This window comes from Lutzomyia longipalpis, chromosome 2 (genome assembly GCF_024334085.1).
Source record: "Lutzomyia longipalpis isolate SR_M1_2022 chromosome 2, ASM2433408v1".
Lineage (NCBI taxonomy): Eukaryota > Metazoa > Arthropoda > Insecta > Diptera > Psychodidae > Lutzomyia > Lutzomyia longipalpis.
The window spans coordinates 1,255,874-1,276,268 of record NC_074708.1 but is presented as its reverse complement, the minus strand read 5'-3'; the positions used below and the strand labels follow the sequence as shown (position 1 = coordinate 1,276,268).

Here is a 20,395-nt window from a genome sequence, read left to right as displayed (position 1 = left end):
TCCGGGAGAATAGAATTTCACATATTTCGACGTATGCGTCTCTCAATCAAATCGATGACCTATTTCAAACTGAATCCCCATTGTTATGCAAATATTGATCTACAACAATTTAGGCAATTGAAAGCATTCTTGGGGTCCACCGATATCCCCATTCAGGATCTCCTCCATTCTGCCATTGTGTGTGCTTTTGGATTGGAAATGAAAATCATCATGTGACCGGAGGGCCCTTTTTTCTGCATCCCTCGCGCGTGGTTGTCTCTCTCTCTCTCAGTTTTTTTTTGCAAATCCCGCGAAATACTAATCCACCCACCCCCGCATTCGGTACACCATAAAAATCCGATTTTTAGGAGAGAAAATCCATCCACGACACAAAAAACGTGTTCAGAACATTAATATTTTTCCTCACATCCCCATTTTGTGCAAACGGAAAATACTTTTTGTTTACATTTTGGTAAAACTTTTCCCCGACCGCATGGGAAAAAGTCTTCAAATTGAACGAATTGCCCTCGTTGGTATTTGCGGAGGGGATATATTTTCACTATTTTCGCAGGTAGGTGAAAATATCTATGTGGTGTTATGAATAATTTTAAATTTATCATCACGTCCCCTTGGCTCGAGGTCGCCACAATTCGTTTTGGGAGCATTTTGATGTGGGGCAATGAATGCCAAAACACAACATAAACTTTATCAGGAGATGTTAACGCATAATTTAATTTGTACAAATTTGAATTCTCGTTACAAACGATGTGACTGACTAAAACCCACCCACACACCTCCCGAAAGCTCCTTCTGCTTTTGGGCTTTTTAATTTATTGAGAAAACAATAAAGCCAATAAACTTTAACCCTAAACTTCGGACTCACTATAATATAATTATTTCCACATACAATGTAATGTATATAGCAGACCCTATATAGCAAGCTTTAGGTACAAAACGGGGTGTGGTTACCAATTAAAATGGAATAAACTTCTTATTTTAAAAGAGATAATAATTTTAGTAAAACTTTCTCTCACCAATGAACTGTATGTATGTATTTTATCCCACACTGTGTGTTGAATTTGCGGAATAAACTCAGCAAATTATTTTTTTTTCGCTCATTTTTTTTCTCTGTTTACCTCAAATATTACCTAGCTAAATAAATACAACAAGTTATAGCAGAAAAAAATAAATTTGCAAGATTTTTTCCCCATCAAATCGGCATTTTAATCTGCAAATGTCGAATATATTTTGGATTTCAACAGAATGCATCGCAATGGATTAAATAAGAGTTTTTTTTTGTATTTGAATAAATAAATAAATAAGTGATTAATGAAAAATCTGCAATAAAATTTGCATAAAGCTTGCGATTATTTTTAATATAAATCCCATATGCTATTCATTTTTCTCAAAAATATTTATGATTGTGTACTTAAAATTATGTATACAGCAGAATGGAATATTCAATTGAATCAGAATGGAAATTTCTCTCCCTTCATCAGGCCAACAACATGATGTATCTTCTCTCAAAAATTGTAAAATGTAATTGACAAAAAAATCAAGCAATATCTGTTAGTTTTATGATATTTTCTTTAGGAATTTTCATAAAACATTTTTCAGCTGGGATTTTTTTCTTTTCTATTTCATTCGTTATGTATAGCACCAACAGTACCATAGCAAAATCAGAGCTAAAAATTTGTACAATCCACTATACGAGTAAAAATAAAACTACGCGCTTGTAGAAAAAAATAGAGATGAGATCTTTTTGTCTTCATCAAGTTGTATCTATGGGTGGAAACCAACAACACAAATCATTCCGGCTGTTGCAGAAGGAAGCGAAAAATTCAATTTGTGTGCAAAAAATCATTTTTCACACGAAAATCATTCAGTTGGTGGCGATGGAAAAAAGGTCCTCCACGCTTGCACCACGTACGTGGAATCTCCGTACAACGATGAAATTCAAATCGGGATTTCTGGCGTGCTGAGAAATATAAAAATGCGCCTCAATGTGGAGAATGGGTGCGAGCTGCTTGAAAAGTTGTCGAAAACATCAGGCAACACTCAAAGGCACAACGAACGTGACAACTCTCGCCCCATCATAGGCGTACGCAGATTATTTGCTTTTGCCATAGAGGAGTTGCTAAAATTTCTAGCTGTGCTTGTGTGATAAATTGCTGAATTTTTTCTAAGTTAATACGCCAGGATTTGGGAAGATGGAGAAGAGGGATATTCAAGATAGACCACCGACGTATGATCAGGCAATTCACGGAACGTCCGTCTTAATAACCAGCCAACCTGCTCCAAGTGAGTTCTGTTCTTTGTCTTCTGATTTCTTTTTTTCGCTCGATATTTGTTTTCTTATGAGATAACACACGAAAAAAAATTGTTTTTAGTGGGTCCTCCACCGATGGCACCACCAGGGTACTACCCTCAACTACCCACCGCCCCACCCATCAACCCCATGGGCTATGGCACAATTGGGGAAACCGTCACCACCACAACGAGCATTACAATTCCAGAGCAGATAATCATAGTCGGAGGATGCCCGGTGTGTCGTATTGGAATGCTGGAGGAAGATTACACATGCTGTGGTATTTGTTGTGCCATTTTCCTATTTCCCATCGGAATTCTCTGCTGCTTATGCATGAAAAATAAGCGATGCACAAATTGCGGTGCTCAGTTTTAATTAACCATTACCCAGACCTGCCTCAAGCAGTTCACATCCTTTATTTTTTTTTCTTCCTCAAAGGAATTCCATAAAAAAAAAAACGTTGAATTAATCTTATATTTGGAATTAGGAAGCACGTGCCTTTACACACATCAATTACAATGTGTCCAATGTGTCATTGACACAGTGAAGATATTTTTCTTAATGTAGATCAAGAAAAACTAAGAAATAATCAATTACTTCTTGCAAAGTATCTGTGTGCAAAAAAAAAGCGTTTGTAATGCGGCAAGATTGTGCCAAACAAGGTCATTTATTAGTTGATTGATTGAAAAAAGAGCTCAAATGGGAAAAATGAGAAAACCAATTTGTTGGGTGAAAAAAAAAACATGAACATTTTATGCACAGCACGTGAAAATCACAAATGTATTGCCTTTCAAAGTCATCGTTTGTGATTCCCATCGACACCATGGCGATGGGGTGGGCCCCAAAACCGTTTGTGCTTTTTTTTTATTTTTACTGAAAATTCGGCCCTTTTTGTCGGCATCCAGCTCGCGCCAAAAATTAGCATGAATGCAAGTGATTTCATTTGGCAAAGTCGTAAAAAAATATCCGCCCCCCTGTGTCGAAAATCCAACTCCCCTATAGAGCTCCCCCCCCCTCCGCCCTTTAGCAGCATGGTGGTCCATATTGCTGTGTAGTTATTGCGCTGCCAAAGATCGTGCAACGTCATGAAATAAACCCAGAGAGTGATTAACACTGAATGACAGAGTTGATACACCATGAATGTACCAAAATATGCATAGATTGCAGAAAAATTTAATCTTAACATAAATATTATGATTTCAAGCCAACTGCAAGGCTTCTATAAAAAATATTAAAATTTATACGAATTTATATTAGAAGTATATAAGAGCGAGAGTTCCTTCAAAAAAAAATTTTTTGTTTTATTAATTTACCATTCCAATATGAGTCATGGTACTTCACCGCGAATGTTATTTGTTTATTTAGTCTTTAAGCATTAAATGGAGCTAATTGGTGAACTGAAAACTTCTAGGTGTAGAGCATGAAATGTTATTGAAAAATAAAATCTCAAAGTTTACCTTTCAAACGTTTATTTACATTATTATTTTGAATAGGCATTTTTTGAAATATATTGAAAGTTTATATTGCAGAGGTAATTTACATAATATTACGTATACTATTCAAAATGTATTACCTATATATCTATGTTTTTAATATGTACATTTTTTTCTAAATAAATGATTGCATTTTTGGGAATGAAACATTCGTGTTCTATTCTTTCAATTTTTTCGTCTGCTTATCTCCAAAAAATTATTTAAATTTTGCCTTATAATTAAATATAAATGCAACATATTTTTGCTGCATTTTTTTATTATTTAGCAATATAATTAAAATTGAAAAACATAAATCATAAAGAGTAAAAAGAAATCATGATTAAGTGGTTTCAAACACTAATTGCTTATCATGAAGAGATTTCCTTTAAAACCATGATTATTTTAAAATGCATTTCCTTCAAATTTACCCATAAAATAGAATGTATTCAAAAAACATCTCATTTTTCATTTTAAATTTTATCAAACATAAACAGTCTCTTATCTACATCACTGCTAACTCGTGGAGCACATGAAACTTTAACGATGCCGTTTTTTCCCGCAGAAAGAACATGGATTTATATTATCTAGATAAATATTTTATGTTGCGTCATATCTTTTCTAATGTCGCTCTGTCGATAGATTAAAAGAAATACAGACACACACGCCGAATCTTTTATATATCAATTAATTCAGTGGCATTTTGTCATGTGATTCTCTTAGTACGTGCGAGGGAAATTCCCCGTGCTCTCTCACAGAATTTGTGACGCCAATGTTGTGAGTAAATGTGGTGCTAAGGACCTTCCTCTACATAGGCCTCTATTCCGCCAACATGAAGCATTTCACCCTTGACTGATTTTATTCTCTTGACTCCAGAGACAAAATTCAGCGGGGGTTTGTTTTGTATTTACTGGGGGGCGAGTGATGAGGGAGAGTTCCTCCACCCCCGCCCAAAGTGACGTCAACAGACAACCAGCTAATACGGCAGAATTGGCACAACAATCGCTCTGTGGAGATGCTCCTGCCGCATATATAAAACGCCAAGTAGTATATCCATTAATTTTATGTTTATTTATACAGACTGGTAGTAGTAAATCACAGTGCTATGTAGGCAATATTTATGGCGACACCGCGTCTATATTTTGTTTGTGTACTCATCGAAATGCGCCAAAAAAGGGGGATGCGCACCCCCTTTTTGTCATTTGGGAAATAGATATAAAAACACGCCCACCCACAATCCTCCCTCCCCCCCCACCACCGCAAATTACCACCAAAAAGATGGTATACAAGAAAAACCACCATTTGGTTGTTGATGCAATTGAGATGAATTATTGCAAACCCAACACCACACGCCATACATATTGGCGCTAGCCCATTAAACACCAAACGCGAGAGCCCCTCTCAACGTGCAAATATAGCACGTAGTTTCTCAGAATGGACTGCCGACAGAGAAAAAAAAAGTCTCAATGATAGTGAATTGAATTCTGATGGCAAAAGCTGTGCCAAAAAATTTTCTCTAAGGGGAATGCAACAGCCACCAAAGTGAAATGATCTTCTTAATAAATTGCATTCCGTACATAGAAGTATATGGTGGTGAATACAAGAAAAGAACTTTCCCAATGAGTCAGCTATGCTACAGGGCTATGCTGTGGATTTGCAAGTGAGTTTTGTGCATACATAATAAGATTGAAGGAGGTTAAATGTCATAAAGTTTCCTTTTTTTTTAATCATTTTCATCAAATTTAAGAAAATAATCTTTAAAACGTCAAATTCTAAAAAAAATTTCAAACAAATTAATTTTAACGTTAGAAAAGGAACATCAAAAAAAAAGATCAAACGTTAGAAAACAATTGAAAAACGTTAAAATTGCCTAAACAAATTATCAGCAATGTCAATCTTCAGAAAGCTCGATTTAATAGTCTTCAATCAATTTTCTTAACCCATTTTTAACATTCATAATTTAAAAAAAAAAAAGTTCCCTCAAAAACATCCTCTCGATAAAAGTTCTTGCTACACCTCTCAGATCAGAAAAAATCAGAAAAAAGAAAATTTTTCAGACTGCAATAAAAAATTTGAAAATTCAGTAAATCTTTATTAAATAACATTAAAAAGTAAATCAAATTTAAATTCTAAAAAAAGCAAAATGATGAAATTACATCTCTAATGAAGAACCCTGTAGTGTCTTTAATGCAAAATACTTCAAGTATTTTGTACGCCCGGTCATGTCAATTAAGAGAATCGGAAGAATTGATCTGTATTTCCTTTTGCACAACTTTTTGGGCAAGTTTCCATGCCCCTTCTTTTCTTTTTCTTTATTTAATTTTTCCTTCTTATGTGACCATCTAATTTAGCACTGGCAATTGCAACGGAACCCTCACACACATACACCTGAGACTTTAATCATTGTTTCTGGTGGGAAAAGTTCTGTGGTGTATGTGGAAAATGTAAGGAAAACATCGTGGTAATTGCCATCTTGTAAGGGGGGAGGGGGTGGGGGAGACGTGACGGGGATAACATCATCTAATACGCTGCAATGTAAGGGCAATTTGTAAAATGAAATGCATCAGAAATATCGAGCAAATCGGTTGATTGAGAAAGCGAGCAAAAAAAAAGTTGAATAGAGAATTTTGAGTGCGGTTAGTCATTGCAAGGCCTTCCCCAGGCCCCCACTTGGTGTTGTATAGCCATATAGCAAGCAGAAATACCAAGTTGTGTGTATGTATAATTAAAGCAATTTTATATATCAATCTTCCGTTGGAAATCACCTTGTCCGTCGTTGGTGAGAGAGAAAAAGTGTTAAATACTTGGGGATTCGATGATTGTGGGGTATTTATAAGTAGCCAAGCATTTACTTTAATACTTTTAGTACGTGCCCAACTCATTCCCGGTGTGCATCGCGGTGAGGAGTTACATCTGTGGCATCTTCTTGTCTTTCTTTCTTTTTTGGCATAGTCCCGAGCAATCGTCTTGTGAAGTGTTTTATCGGCTGTTTTTTGCTGTAGTGTGGTGATTTTTTTTTATTTTTGTAAAATTCTGTGAATCTCGAGTTGGCGCAAAAATGCCCGCAAACGGTCAATTGAATGTGGATGTGCAGACAGTGGAGGACTTCCACATATCGAGTGGTTCAGAGAGTGCTGGAATGTCCGAAGAAGATGAAGAGATCCTCCAAAGGGGGCGTGATACAACAAAGTGTGGTGCAATCAAAGAAGATAGAATGGTGCACGATGTTGCGGTTGAGAGCAGCACCACCAAGAGGTACCACAGCCAGCCAAATAGGACTCACGAGAAATTCCTTCGTGATTGTGTGGATGAACTTCTGGAGCGTGCCATTTTTTCTGGCACCGACAAAGCCAACAAAGTCCTCGAGTGGCGCAATCCCGAGGATTTAGCTGCACTACTTGATCTGGAGCTACCAGCTGAGGGTTCCACAGATACCCAACTTATGGACTACATTCGTCAAACGATAAAGTACTCCGTTAAAACGGGACACCCCTACTTTGTGAATCAACTCTTCTCCACTGTTGATCCCTATGCCCTTGCTGGGCAATGGGTCACGGATGCCCTCAATCCCAGCGTCTACACGTACGAAGTGGCACCCGTGTTCACCCTCATGGAGGAAGTTGTCTTACGGGAATTGCGGAAAATTGTTGGCTTCCCCAATGGTGAAGGTGATGGCATCTTTGCACCAGGTGGCTCCATTGCGAACGGATATGCAATCAGTTGTGCAAGATACAGAAATATGCCAGATGTGAAGGTAATTCAATGGCATTAATTGCCCGTGATTTGCAAAAAAAAACGCTAAAAAAGTGTGATTGTGGTATAAATGCAAAAAAAGCTTACAAGTAGCTGTGGGATTCCTCTTCATTTTGCTCTCTAATTGTGTGGAAATTAATTTAATCGCTTTTATTTTGAAAAAAAAAAACCTTTAAAGGTCGCATTGACTTTCCTTGGTTTATTAAACCTCAAAATGGATTAGAGGGCAAGGCTGAGAAATCAATGTGTGAGAGCTTAGTAAATGAATTAAATTAAGTGAATCTTATCGATTTATTGAGGGTTTTGTGCAGTGTACTGTGAAATTTATTCAGGAAAATCATAATTTCTGCAAACATATAACATTTTATTTGTATTTTTCTTTTTCATAAAACTACCAAGAACCTTGATTTTTTATTCTTATTTTCATATTTGAAAGAAAAAAAAGCTTTCTCTGCTCATTAGAATTGAAGGTATAAAATGAGTTTATTTCCATAGAAAAAGCTTTCAAAAGAGCTCTTCTTCCTTTTTTTTCAAATAAACGAGCTTAAAAATACTTTTTTCATACCTCTGCTGTCTCTGTTAATTTTTAAAAGATTTTTCAAACAGAGAATTCCTCCCATTTTGCAAATATAATGCAATTTTCAATGTAGGAAAAAGGTAAAAAATAAATAAAATTCTCAAGAATTCCATTCCGCGGGTATCTCAGCTAATTAAGCCATCCCACCATCGAGTACCGTCTCTCACTCGCTGTGATTTATCCAATTGACTGTGTCACTTTGTGGACAGAATTTGAGACGATGTGATTCAGCACTGTATATAGCTCAATTGTTATATATGTATGTATGGTATGTGTCTCAAATGGCACGACAAGTGGAGGAATTCACTTGAAATCGGAGATTTTCTCTCCATCAATCGATAGAAGATTTTCATTGAACGAGGGAAAAAAACAGGACAAAGTTTGGAAAGTTTTTAAGGAGCAAGTTCTTATATATCTAAAATTCTAAAGCTTCACCCCCTTAGCATGAAAATTTTACTTCAAAAACTCTCAAATTATACATAAATTGGAATGGAAGAGTTCATATTTGAGCGAACATATATGGGCAAAAATAAATTTAAGAAAATTCACCAAAAAAAGAATAAACTTTAATTAAGGAAGTTAATGTAATTAAAATAAATTAAATATTCTCTATGACCATGAATTGCGCGATTTTGACATCTTCCGTGACCATGTTCTTTATCAAAAGCTACACAACAAGAAATTTAGAATGCTGTAGAATAGAGTTTTTGTATCATAAACAATTCTGTTTGTTCTTAATGAACATGGACCAAAGAATTAATTAAATGTTTTTCAGTTTTTTTCCACAAAATTTTCCTTTAAGTATTCTTAAGAAAAAAAATTCGAGAAAAAGGAAAAAAACTTGGATTAATTTTAAATGCGGTTTAATTGCAAGTGATACGCGGAATTACATTCAATTTCTATATTATTCAACCAATTATTTCATTCACTTGGAAAGCATTCAGAAAATTTCAAGGATTTTTATAAACGTGAATGAAGTGCAATTTGCCTGAGAATTCAAAGGAATCCCATCGATATTTATGGGAACTTTTAGCACCTTAAAAATTAAGCTATTAATGCACAACAAAATTCCTTTTAATAAATGTTTTTTTTGTTCCCATATTTTTCAGAAAAGTTCTCAATGATTTAGCGCCAATTTGTGTGCATAAAATCTCACAAATCTTCTACAATCCCATAGATTTGTGCATGATAAAGCTCGCCAAGAAAGAATGAGCCAAAAATGTTGTGAGAGTTAAGGTGTAAAGCAAAAAAAAAGTGTTTATCCCTTTTAGCAAAATGCCAAGTTTTAAATCCAATAATGTTAGTCAAAGAATGAAGAAAATTCGCAAGAAAGCAAAATGAGCCCATGAATTAGGGAAAGGTATTATATCACGACACTCGACAAACTCGCGCTCTTTTCAAGTCACACGAAACATTCATGAATGAGATCACCTTAAGAACTTTAATCCTATATCCCCAAGTAAAGCTTCCTCCTTGAGATTTCTCCGTGCGCCATGGGGGAAAAACAAGAATGTTGAGCAATGTATGTTGCTTCAAAGTGAAGGTGTGAGTGGGGGCGGGATGTGTGGGTGTGTACAGAGACGCTGTGGGGAGTGTAATTCAATAACCCCCTAAAAATTTTCCCAATAATCTGATAAGGCCCCTACACGGACCAACACAATAAATCCACACACAACGCAGTGAGACAAAAAGGGTTGCAAAGGGGTGGATCGGGGCGGGGGGAATAGAATAAGGGTGCAGTGAGCTTTTCCAATTGAAATAATGGTTGCAATTTAACGAGTTGTAAATTGATTGAATTGATAATCCTTTCGCCCAATATGCCATGGGGCTACACACACAAAATGCAATGCTTGTAATAAATAATTGTGATGTGAATTCCACAGGCCAGAGGACTCCACGCAATGCCGCGTTTGGTGTTATTCACATCCGAGGATGCTCACTATTCTATTCAGAAGTTGGCCTCATTTATGGGTATTGGTGCCGATAATGTGTACTCAATACGTACAGATGCATGCGGTAAAATGGAAATGGATCATTTGGAAAGCGAGATTTTGCGTGCTAAATGCGAAGGTGGGCACCCATTTATGGTATCAGCCACCGCTGGTACGACAGTTCTCGGGGCATTCGATCCGCTCACCGAAATAGCCAACCTGTGTGAGAAGTACCAGCTTTGGTTCCATGTGGACGCCGCTTGGGGTGGCGGAGCACTGGTTTCACCCAAATATCGGGCACTCCTAGCCGGAATTGAAAGGTAAGCGTGTGCCAAAAGCTGTTTATCTCTGTATACACAGACGTGTGCCCGGAAATAGTACCTATACCCGTTCGTGTGCCAACATACGCATGTTTTGTATTTATTCACTTAAGCGTTATTTTTATTTATTTAGTATATCCTATTGGGAATTTCTCTTTTTCAAACTAAAAATTTAAAAAGAGATTAATTTTTACAAATTTTTATACTTTTGGCGTAATTTTGAAATTTTTTTCTTTAGAAAAATATTATTTTCAATCTACCAGGCACCTCCACTGCTTATGTATAATGTACACTGCTACACACATTCTACACTGCTTGTGTACAATGTTTGATTTATTGATTAGGAAAATTGCTAATATATTTTAAAAAAAAACCCGGCGCCTCCATTGTAATTTATAGTTTTTCTCTTACTAACTAATAATGGAGTCTACAACCAGGCGTCTCCATCTACATCAATTTTATTTTTAAACTGAAAATAAAACCTACAAATGCGCTTTTTGATTTTCAAGAGAAATATAATGAAATATTTCTCAATTAATGTATTTGACAGTAATTAAAAAAAATTCGGAGAACTTGGACGATGATTTAATTAAACCTTTTGCGAATTTGTAATGATTTTCAGAACTTCATTTAACAGTTTTTTTTATGAGTGTCAAAAATCCCTTTTAATTTAAATTAATTGAAAAATAAAAATTCGACGTATTTTATGCTTTTCTTGGAAATCTTTACAAAAAAAGCTTTTTATCAAAGCTTTTTAAATTCCAAAAATTCTTCATAATTCTCTTTTTTTTTTGATAAACATTATGCTATTTTTATGCACCACACTATGTTTATTGCGACAGCTGTGACGACAATCCAGAGGGAGAAAAGAGTTGTCAGTCTCATTATTATAAAAAAAATAAATAAAAATATCAATAACCTGGCCACCAAAAGTTGAATGAAATGCCAAGGTTTGCCCCGCGCGTAATTCCGGTTGAGATGAACTTCCTGCACAAAACGTGTGTGTGCTCGTACATTTCGAAATTTACCCATCAACACCTTCGTCATCCCCCACTCCTACATACATATATGTATATGTAGGTTATGTAGCTATTTTTCTTGGCAACGTCATAACCAGAGGAATTCACTGACTGAGAGCAAGCAAGCCAACATTGAATTAAACCTTTTTGTATAATATTCCAAACTAAATTTTACATTTTGGTATTATGTTTTCCCTCAACCTTGGTACAGTACCTACACACAGATATATATGTACATATTATTAGTCTTTTTTATGCTTCCACTTCTCAATATTTTACAAAATTTCAAGTGCACTTTCGTGGTGGAGCAATAAATTAGTTTTAAATTGATCCCCTCGCATGCCATTTATCCAATCACCGTGTCAAATATGATTTATTGCGAGGGTGACACCCGAGGGGTGTGCTGCACATAGCGAGCACAATTTCCCATGTTACCTACATGGGACCCACATATATGTACATTCGCAATGTGGGTGCATTTTGAGGATGGAAATTTAGTGGATGGATTAGCAAAGAGAATTATGAATGATATCTGGCGATACGTTGGAGAGATAAACGAAACTACATTTCCCAATTACAGCAAATAGGATTTTGGCACACAGCACATGGTCTGATTTGATTTTACTCGCGCACTAAAGATCTCTCAAATGACACACTAGTATATGTCACATACGGCTCATATCCTAACTAACGCTGCTATATATTCCACATGAAAAAAAAAACCTTTTCCAACACAATTTTCTGTACACCCCTCGGGTTTTTTTTTGGGGGGAAAAATAGAGGAGAAAAAATTTCAGCCTCGAATAATATATCGTGGATTGTTGTCGGAAGTTCTTCTGCCCCATTTGGGAATGAAAAATATGCCAAAAGTGTTGATGGAATATTTTGTTGTTGCGATACTTTCAGAGCTGACTCGGTGACGTGGAATCCACATAAATTATTGGCAGCACCTCAGCAATGTTCGACATTCCTAACTCGCCACCCTAATCTGCTGAAGCAGTGCCACTCCTGCAATGCTTCGTATCTCTTTCAAAAGGATAAATTCTACGACACCAAATACGACACCGGCGACAAGCACATCCAGTGTGGACGTCGTGCGGATGTCTTCAAATTTTGGCTCATGTGGAAGGCAAAGGGGACCCTGGGGCTGCAGCGACATGCTGAAAAAGTCTTCGAAATGGCGGAATTCTTCACTGAGCAAATCCGTCAGCGTGATGACTTTGAGATGGTTGTGGCCGAACCCGAATGTACCAATGTTTGCTTCTGGTACCTACCCCCAAGTCTCCGTTCCTGCCCACGCGATGAGGAATTCCTGACAAAATTGCACAGGGTGGCACCAAAAATTAAGGAGCGCATGATGAAAGAGGGCTCAATGATGATCACCTACCAACCATTGCGGCAGAAACCCAATTTTTTCCGTCTCGTCCTCCAAAATTCATCCCTCGAGAAATCAGATATGCTGCACATAATTAACAAAATTGCACAACTTGGTGAGGATTTGTGAGGCATACACACACACTGGTGTAAAATGAATTATTTAAGAGGGAAGTTTTCCATCTCGCCTGTTTATCACCATGCATATTTTGAGATAATTCCCTCCCACATGTTAGCTCGCCAAAACTTTTCTGTAAATACGAAATTTCTTAATTAATCCACAACCATCCCCTTCCCCCTATATATAAATATATGTATAATATATCCTCAGAATAAAAAGATTATAAATAAGAGTGGAGGAAGAAGAATTTTCTCTCGTGGAAAAAAAGAGAGAGAAAAAGTTTATTTTAACGAATGATAAAAAAAATGTAGATGTGAAACGGAATAAAGATATCCATCCAATCCATTAGAGAGTTGTCCATTGATGTCCAATGCCGCATGATGCTTTTGAATGGAATGAAGCCGAAAGCGCATAATGCTGGAGGTGTTTTCATAGAAAGGACTAATGGTAAGTGTGAAATGGACTGTCGAGGATTCTTGGAAATTCTCCATTGGCAGCTTCTGTGGGTGTAAAAATCACCCCAAAGGCTCTCTCCCCTGAATCATCTTTTTTTTTTTTTGATCAATAATTAAAGTCAGAATAATTTATGAGGGTATAGTCAAATCTCGTGAATGTATCTGTCTAATTTTTAATTTTATTTCTGAGAATTCTTTGAAAAATTCACTTTTTTTGTAAATTCACGAATAATTTTGCAAAATTGCTGATAGAATTGAAGGTTCAGAATTCTCTCTAAAAAACATATCATGCAAATTTCATTTCATCCCAAATATAAACTCTTCATTGTTGCAAATTCTAAACAAAAACACCTCATCCCTATATAGAAAATCACACGAAACTCCATCTCCGGTGGGGAAAATTGTAAATGTCCAATGATTTTATCAAATATTAGTTAACCCTCATAGTGTATAATGTCCATAACTAAATCAATAATCTCACCCATCTATTTTGGAATATACATATGTACCTAATACCTATATATTTATTAATATCCGTGCACGAAATGGGAAAATTCGTAATGAAAGGCAAAAACACAATATATTTCAGTTAAATTACAGATTTGTCTCTCTTCAGACAAATACGTTGCCTCATTACTAATAAATAGAAGCAAAGTGTGGGACTGTGAATAAGAGAGAGAGAGAGACTCAACAACAAAAACATATAACATAGAATAGATACATCGAACCCATTTGACCATGCAATTGATTATTTACCCACAAATTGATGGCACAGTCAGTGTTTGTAATTATAAAGTGATATCCAATGTTTGTTCCCTTTCCGTACCAATTATATTTTAGCTCACGCCTAATTGATTGAAATGAAGGATGATGTGGAAACCTCGGAAGAGAGACCAAAAAGGATTGGATTTCATGCACAGAAACTTTTCCAACAAAGTAAGGCTTTACCGAAGAGATTGAATACACCAATATTGCTCTCCATCTCACTTAAATCTACACATTTATATTACCCAGTTTCTATATTTAATTGCTACTTTAGTCTTTCATTTTAACTATTGTGGAGGTTGTTTCACAAAATTCAAGCATTGTTAGATGTGAACTTTGCAATAATATTAAAATAATCACCGATGAGAGGTTTGTTTGAGAAATGCAATATGCTTCTCAGGGGGAATTAAAATGCTGCTAATTTTAATCTCTCTTTATACCTATACATTTTGAAAGTTCAGAGCTTTTGAGTGTTTTTGCACTGAGGACAAAAATCAACGATACACTCAAAGAAAATTTTCTTTTAAAGTAAAAAGAAGATTTTTAAGGAAATGTGAAAATTAAGGGAAAAAGAAAAGGCGCAGTGGTGTAATGAGGAATGGGGTTCTCACAGGTTTCAGCAACGTAAAAGTTCAGAAAGCTTTGGTATTTTTAAGGGCTAAAAAGAGCTATTTCAGTTTTATAATTATATAAAAAAAAAAGGATTTTCAAACACTAAATTAGAGCAAAAATTAGAAAAGAATGTCAAATTTCAGAAAAATAATTGTCATATATAAGAAATGAAAAGAAACGTCAAACATTGATTGAGAAAGTTAAACGTTAGATGAGAAACGTCTAGTACTATAATTTTCTCTACTTTTGAATCGTTTTTCTTAATCAAATTTAGCGATTTTAATATAAAATTTCTTTTTCAAAAAAAAAACACCCCTATTTAATAAATTTCTAACTACGCCCCTGGTAAGTTACTAATTAAAATTAATTAATTAATTTTATATACTTAGAAGTGTGCGAAGCATATGAAATGTACTGGTAAGCTGACCAAGCTTACGGGAGCTGTGTTTCTTTCAGTGTACCAATTTTGTGAGAGCAAACTAGAACGCGAATTAATTTAAATACGCGCAAAGTCGGGAAAAGTTGAAAAGTCATACCCTAAGAAATGTTTGGAAGGCCATATCTCGAGAACAGATCCATAGATTTTCATAAATTTTTTTTTGTTTGAAAGGTCTTGAAGTCAGCTATAACATATCGAAAAATGAAAAAAATTTATGTCGCCATTTTCGAAAAATTCGAGTTCGAAATTTTCGAAAACTTTGTTTTTGACTTTAGCGCCTCTTGCGGTCATTTCTCGAAGTTGCAATGTTCTAGACATTTGTAGGGTTTCTCGAAACCTTTCATTTGCGCTTGAGTTGATCAAGATCGGACTTGTAGAACCCGAGATATGACATGCCAACTTTGGAAGGCTATATCTCGAGAACGGATCCATAGATTTTCTTCATTTTTGGCATGGAGCTAAATAATATGGTCAGCTACAACATATCAAAAAATGAAAAAAATTTATGTCGTCGTTTTCGAGATATTCATCGAAAACTCATCGAAAATTTTGTTTTTGATTTTTGGCCCCCTAGCGGTCACTTTTGAAACTTCGGATGTTCTAGAGAGTTGTAGGGTTTGTTGAGATCTTTCATTTGACCCCGGGTTGATCAAAATCGATCAAGCCGTTTTCGAGTTATGGTCGATTTTCGATGAAAAATTGTGGCGGCCATATTGACTAAATGGCTTGACCGATTTTCGAAAATGAGGTATTGTTGGAAAGCTCTTGATGGCCCCTACAACATATCAAAATTTCAGCCCTCTAGCTATAATAGCGGCTGAGATATAGCGAAAACAAAATTTTGAGGTTATTCAAAATGGCGGACGGGGGGGTGGGGGGTAAAATTTGACGTCATAATCGGACGTCTTCCGGTCGATATTTAAACTTTGCCGTTTACCGCAAGTCTCTATCTATCACCGTTCTCTCGCAATTTAGCGTTATACTCCGGCCGGCCGGACGGCCGGCCGGCCGGAAAAAAAATTTTTTGGCGCATACGTTTTTTGGAATGTGGGGACCCTAATTCGTGCTCATCCCAAGTTTGAGCCCGATCTGACGACTTTCGATTTTGCTCGGTACACAAAAGCTGTGTCTGAAAGAAACACAGCTAAAATTTTAAGTCAATGAAGTGAGCAGACCATCCATTCCTTTCTTTAAATACAGACCATAAAATCTTTCCTAACTAAAAACTTAATTACTCCAAAGAAAACATTCAACTCACCTTCCGCGAAGATGACTGCAGTGGCAAATATAACTGCAAAAGTTGTCATAATTGCCCGTTTCATGGTGTTTTTCCTCCAAAAACTCTGCACAAAATCACAACACTAAATTCCTCTTCTATAGCCCCCACCACTTGGGGAAAGCAATTATACAGTTCGATATTGTTCAAAATTTCATACTGTCGTCGTTCCGTCCCATTCAATTCGCTTCTTCGTTATATATTTTTTCCATAAATTTATTTTAATTCCACTACTAAATCCAAATGAAAATTTCACGAGCAATTTGTGTGGCTTTTGATGTTATTGCTTCGCCCAGAGGATGAGTTTAGTGGTACTCTTGCTGCCTTTTTTTATATATTTTTATTCCCTTTTAAAATTGTCCAGGTGAAGAGCACGGAAGCAAAGTGGAGGATGAATATTTATAAGAAAATCACAGAAGATATCTGAAGTGGAAATGGATATTTTAAATTGAAACATTGTGTATTCAAAAGCTCACCGCAGTGTAATCCTGCGACAGAGACCATTACTTTGGCAGGAAGCCACTAATTGAAGCTCGTCAATTAGACGGAGGCACACGCTAAGAGCTTTCGGGAATTGATGACTTTTTCCCAGCTTCTCGCTATTTGATCTACATTGCAGCACAGGGTGTGATAATTTCATGAGATGCTCAAGAAATTTATTCGGGTCAATTTAGTACCTAAAAAGCCTATAAAGCTTCTAAATTTGGTATGCATATTGAATTTGGGGGTCAATTGGATTTGCTCGGGAGGAAGTGAATCTGTGTCGGTTAAGAGCAAAAATTAAAGCGAAAATATGCAATGCCGTTGTAACACCATCAAGTGGGATGAGCCAATTGTGTGGGCCAAAGGTTGTTTAGCTTTTTATTAGATGATTGAAAAATATCTTTTCATCGTCACGAGCTTTTTGAGCTTTCAACAGTATATAATTTAAAATTTTTAAAGCACAATTTGAAGAAATTTCAGAGTTGTAATGAAGCTAAAATAATTAAAATAAAACTGAATATTAAATTGAGTCATTCTCTATAGGTATTTTTTATTTTTTCAGACTTGGAATTTTTTTTTTTTTTTCAAAAAATATTGCCTTTGAAAATTACTCAATGAGCTTTCGTTCGACAAATTTTCTTTACAATTTCAAAGAAAGGGAATTTCAAAAACTTTGCTTGAAAAATGACTTTTCAAGACAATCATAAAAAAAGACTTCGTGAAAATTTCAACAACAAAAATTTCAGGAAAATCTGAATTAGTTTTACATAAACTTCCAACTCCCTGATGAAGGCACATTGGAAGAGACGAAAATTGCTAGATGTAAAGATTTTCTTGTCTCACAACACGCGCAATTACTAATTGTTGCTGGGTGTTGTTTCATCCCCAAATGTTGGAGTACTGTGGACAAGCTTTTGCTCCTTTAATGGTCACATTTCTCAAATTCCAACACCAACACTTTTGCTTTTAAATTGCTTGTCTACGATATTTCCTCCACTAGCGTCATTGTTTTGAATTTCCGCTGCAAAATTTATATCTTATGCATAAGTTTATCTCTCCCAACTTTTAGTTGTTCATTTTACCACGGGATGTATTCCGCAAGTGTATTGTGTGAATTATTCAGAAGTAATCTGGTCTCTGTTCTGGGATTAACCAGCGATAGCTTTTACTTTCCCTCTCCCCCCCAACATTCCTCCCTCGTCCCGGTAGCTTTTGCTTGTGAGAATGGGTTTGAATAGAGAAAGGAATGTGAATAAAATTTTTGTACCATGACCAAGGGGGGCAGGCAGATACTAAATATTAATTCAATTCCTCCCTCGACTTCCTTTTTGGCGCGTTCAGCATATTGACGACAATTTGTCTGGATTTTTGGCGGGTCTTTTTTTTATTCCTCTTCGACGGACACCCCCACAACAATTGCTTTCCCTCCCCCTTTTTGTGCTCTCTGCGTGCTTCACTTCTCAATTAAAGCGCAAATTGACTGTCAATGGAGTGTACGGCAATCACATTGATGACATTTATTGGGGATTGAAAGATAATTCTCTCTTGCGTTTGGAGTCAATTACTTTGGGGACCATAGGCGCATTACGTAGTCAGTCAATCATAATTGTTGGGGGATTTAAAGAGCCTTATTCACTTTGTGTTATAACTAAATTTTATATAAATACACTCTCGTTGTTCGATGATATGTATTCGGAATACTAAAACTCCCTCTTCCTATGTGGAATTGTGTGTAAAATGACTCTCGGCGCGTTTTTTTTTTAGGGGAGACCCGATACAACCACGGCGGCGACTTTTGCTAAACTAAAAACCTTCACCACACTGCCTGCATACACGGAGGAACAGGCGGAGAATCCTTCCATCGTGTTGGTTGGAGATGGGGGATGTGGAACGCATGCGCTACATATAGCATATCATACCCCAGTGCTTTTCCCCGCCAAAAAATATTCACCCTCATTTTCCACACATTTCTCATGTGGATGGATAAATAGAAAGCGCACCAGAAGAGCCATACCAAAGCGAGTTAACAAGAAAAGTACCTTCATATATGTAAAGAAAAATCCTAATTATTTTCCCCACATGAAAGGCCAATTGATGTTGGGGAGAGGTGGGAGTGAGTAACAACAACAACAAAGTATAACCCTGACTAACCCTCATGAGAGAGAGAGCTTTTCCTTTCTGTAAATAGCTTATTGGAAAGAATACTCCCCCACACACAATTAAATCCATCATTTACCCACCCAAGAGTAACCCCTATTGATAAAAATAGCCATCATTAAAAATTAAACTTACGTGATTTCCTGAAAATCCCATCACTACCAGATGAGATTTCCAATTCTCGAGATTTTCTCTCTCTCTTTCCGGACTCTATGTGTATGTATATAAAAGGAAAAATTGATGCATCACTCCGTACGTCGAGAAAACATCTCAACCATTCCACCGCACCGCATTTTTTCGTCTGACCTCTTGCTATGTTTCTCCGTGGCTGTGGAATTGCGAGGAATTCATCTTGTTGAGAAAAGAATTTCCAAAAGGTGATCGTCAGTGAATTCCACTCCGATACATTCCCTTTCCCGCCACGCAAGGATTTCTTATGGGAATTCCTCCTGCAACGAAACAAAAAATGCAATAATTCTGAAATTTTTCATAATGGATAGCTTTCAGAGGGGGTGAAAGTGCCCAAAGCACTATTCCATTATTCAGTTAGAAGACAATTAAAGAAGAAACCAAACTGATTTGTAAAATATATACGGACAAGAAATTAATGAGAGTTCTAAAAGGAAAATTCTTAATGGCTGCAAAATGAAAAGATTTTCATTTATTTTTTCCAATTAAAAATAAAACTTTAAATTTTACTAAATGATAGATAAAATATGAAAATAAAGGAGAAATTTTCATTCTCTACGCTCTGACTTTCCTTTTACGCTTTCAATGTGAATTTCCTCGCTTTTTAGGCATTTTAAACTCCAAATTCTAGCTGAAATTAAGCACTTTTCATGTAGTGTAGGTAGCCTACAATGCTCCACACGGTATACCCACTAAAACACTCAATAAAAGAAACTTTTAATTTATTTGAACCAAACTTTTTACGATCTACCCCTCTGGTATAATTTACGTTTTTGGGGCTACCACCAACCTTTATCTTCTCCAGACCTGACTATATATAAAATGTATGTATGTGCTGTGGGAAATTGATGAAAATCACCGTCTCATTTTTCATATGATTTAATTTTCATAAGCTTTTCATGGCCTTAAGGAGAAAGACCAATTCATACATTATCTAAATTGATGTTCCTACAATTAAGATACATCCTCTTCTTTTTTTTTTTTTTTGCTTTATTTACCCAGCACAGAGTGTATGTTAGCCACCCCCGGCCCCTCAGACTACGCACTAAAAGCGGAAAAAAGACTTTCTACATAATTAAATTATTCGTAAATTGAATTTCCTCCTCAAAATACCCCAAAAAATATCTCCTTTCTCTCAGCTCAAAGTTTCCCATTTCGGGATTAAAAT

At 36.1% G+C, this 20,395-nt stretch overlaps 3 protein-coding genes across 7 annotated transcripts in view; 2 read left to right on the top strand and 1 right to left on the bottom strand.

Moving 5' to 3' along the window:
• Nucleotides 1–19,479, bottom strand: part of LOC129788424 (lachesin) — a 38,947-nt gene extending 19,468 nt beyond the window's left edge. For 3 of the 5 annotated variants that reach the window (XM_055824480.1, XM_055824482.1, XM_055824481.1), the window contains exons 1-2: nt 18,149–18,686; nt 16,381–16,821 (exon numbers count right to left, since the gene is read on the bottom strand). In XM_055824480.1, coding sequence (XP_055680455.1) covers nt 16,381–16,444 — 64 coding nt within the window. In that variant the 5' untranslated portion in view covers nt 16,445–16,821; nt 18,149–18,686. Of the gene's footprint in view, nt 1–16,380; nt 16,822–18,148; nt 18,687–19,173 lie in introns of those variants that run through there. The other 2 variants (XM_055824483.1, XM_055824485.1) reach the window with 2 other exon arrangements.
• LOC129788464 (brain protein I3) lies at nt 2,049–3,927 on the top strand. The gene is made up of 2 exons (XM_055824568.1): nt 2,049–2,280; nt 2,370–3,927. The coding sequence occupies exons 1-2, from the start codon at nt 2,190–2,192 to the stop codon at nt 2,660–2,662; spliced, it is 384 nt and encodes a 127-aa protein (XP_055680543.1). The 5' UTR covers nt 2,049–2,189; the 3' UTR covers nt 2,663–3,927.
• Nucleotides 6,401–13,196, top strand: LOC129788404 (cysteine sulfinic acid decarboxylase). Its single transcript, XM_055824449.1, has 3 exons — nt 6,401–7,510; nt 9,970–10,337; nt 12,263–13,196. Exons 1-3 carry the CDS (start codon nt 6,815–6,817, stop codon nt 12,858–12,860), a joined length of 1,662 nt encoding a protein of 553 aa, XP_055680424.1. The 5' UTR covers nt 6,401–6,814; the 3' UTR covers nt 12,861–13,196.
• Nucleotides 19,480–20,395: the final 916 nt, after the last annotated feature.

Excerpts from the sequence above, each read along its gene's own strand:
- LOC129788404 (XM_055824449.1), top strand. The coding sequence starts at position 6,815 with ATGCCCGCAAACGGTCAATTGAATGTGGATGTGCAGACAGTGGAGGAC. Across the intron at positions 7,511-9,969 it reads GAAATATGCCAGATGTGAAG|GCCAGAGGACTCCACGCAAT; the intron begins GTAATTCAATGG and ends TGAATTCCACAG. Across the intron at positions 10,338-12,262 it reads CTCCTAGCCGGAATTGAAAG|AGCTGACTCGGTGACGTGGA; the intron begins GTAAGCGTGTGC and ends CGATACTTTCAG.
- LOC129788464 (XM_055824568.1), top strand. The coding sequence starts at position 2,190 with ATGGAGAAGAGGGATATTCAAGATAGACCACCGACGTATGATCAGGCA. Across the intron at positions 2,281-2,369 it reads AACCAGCCAACCTGCTCCAA|TGGGTCCTCCACCGATGGCA; the intron begins GTGAGTTCTGTT and ends AATTGTTTTTAG.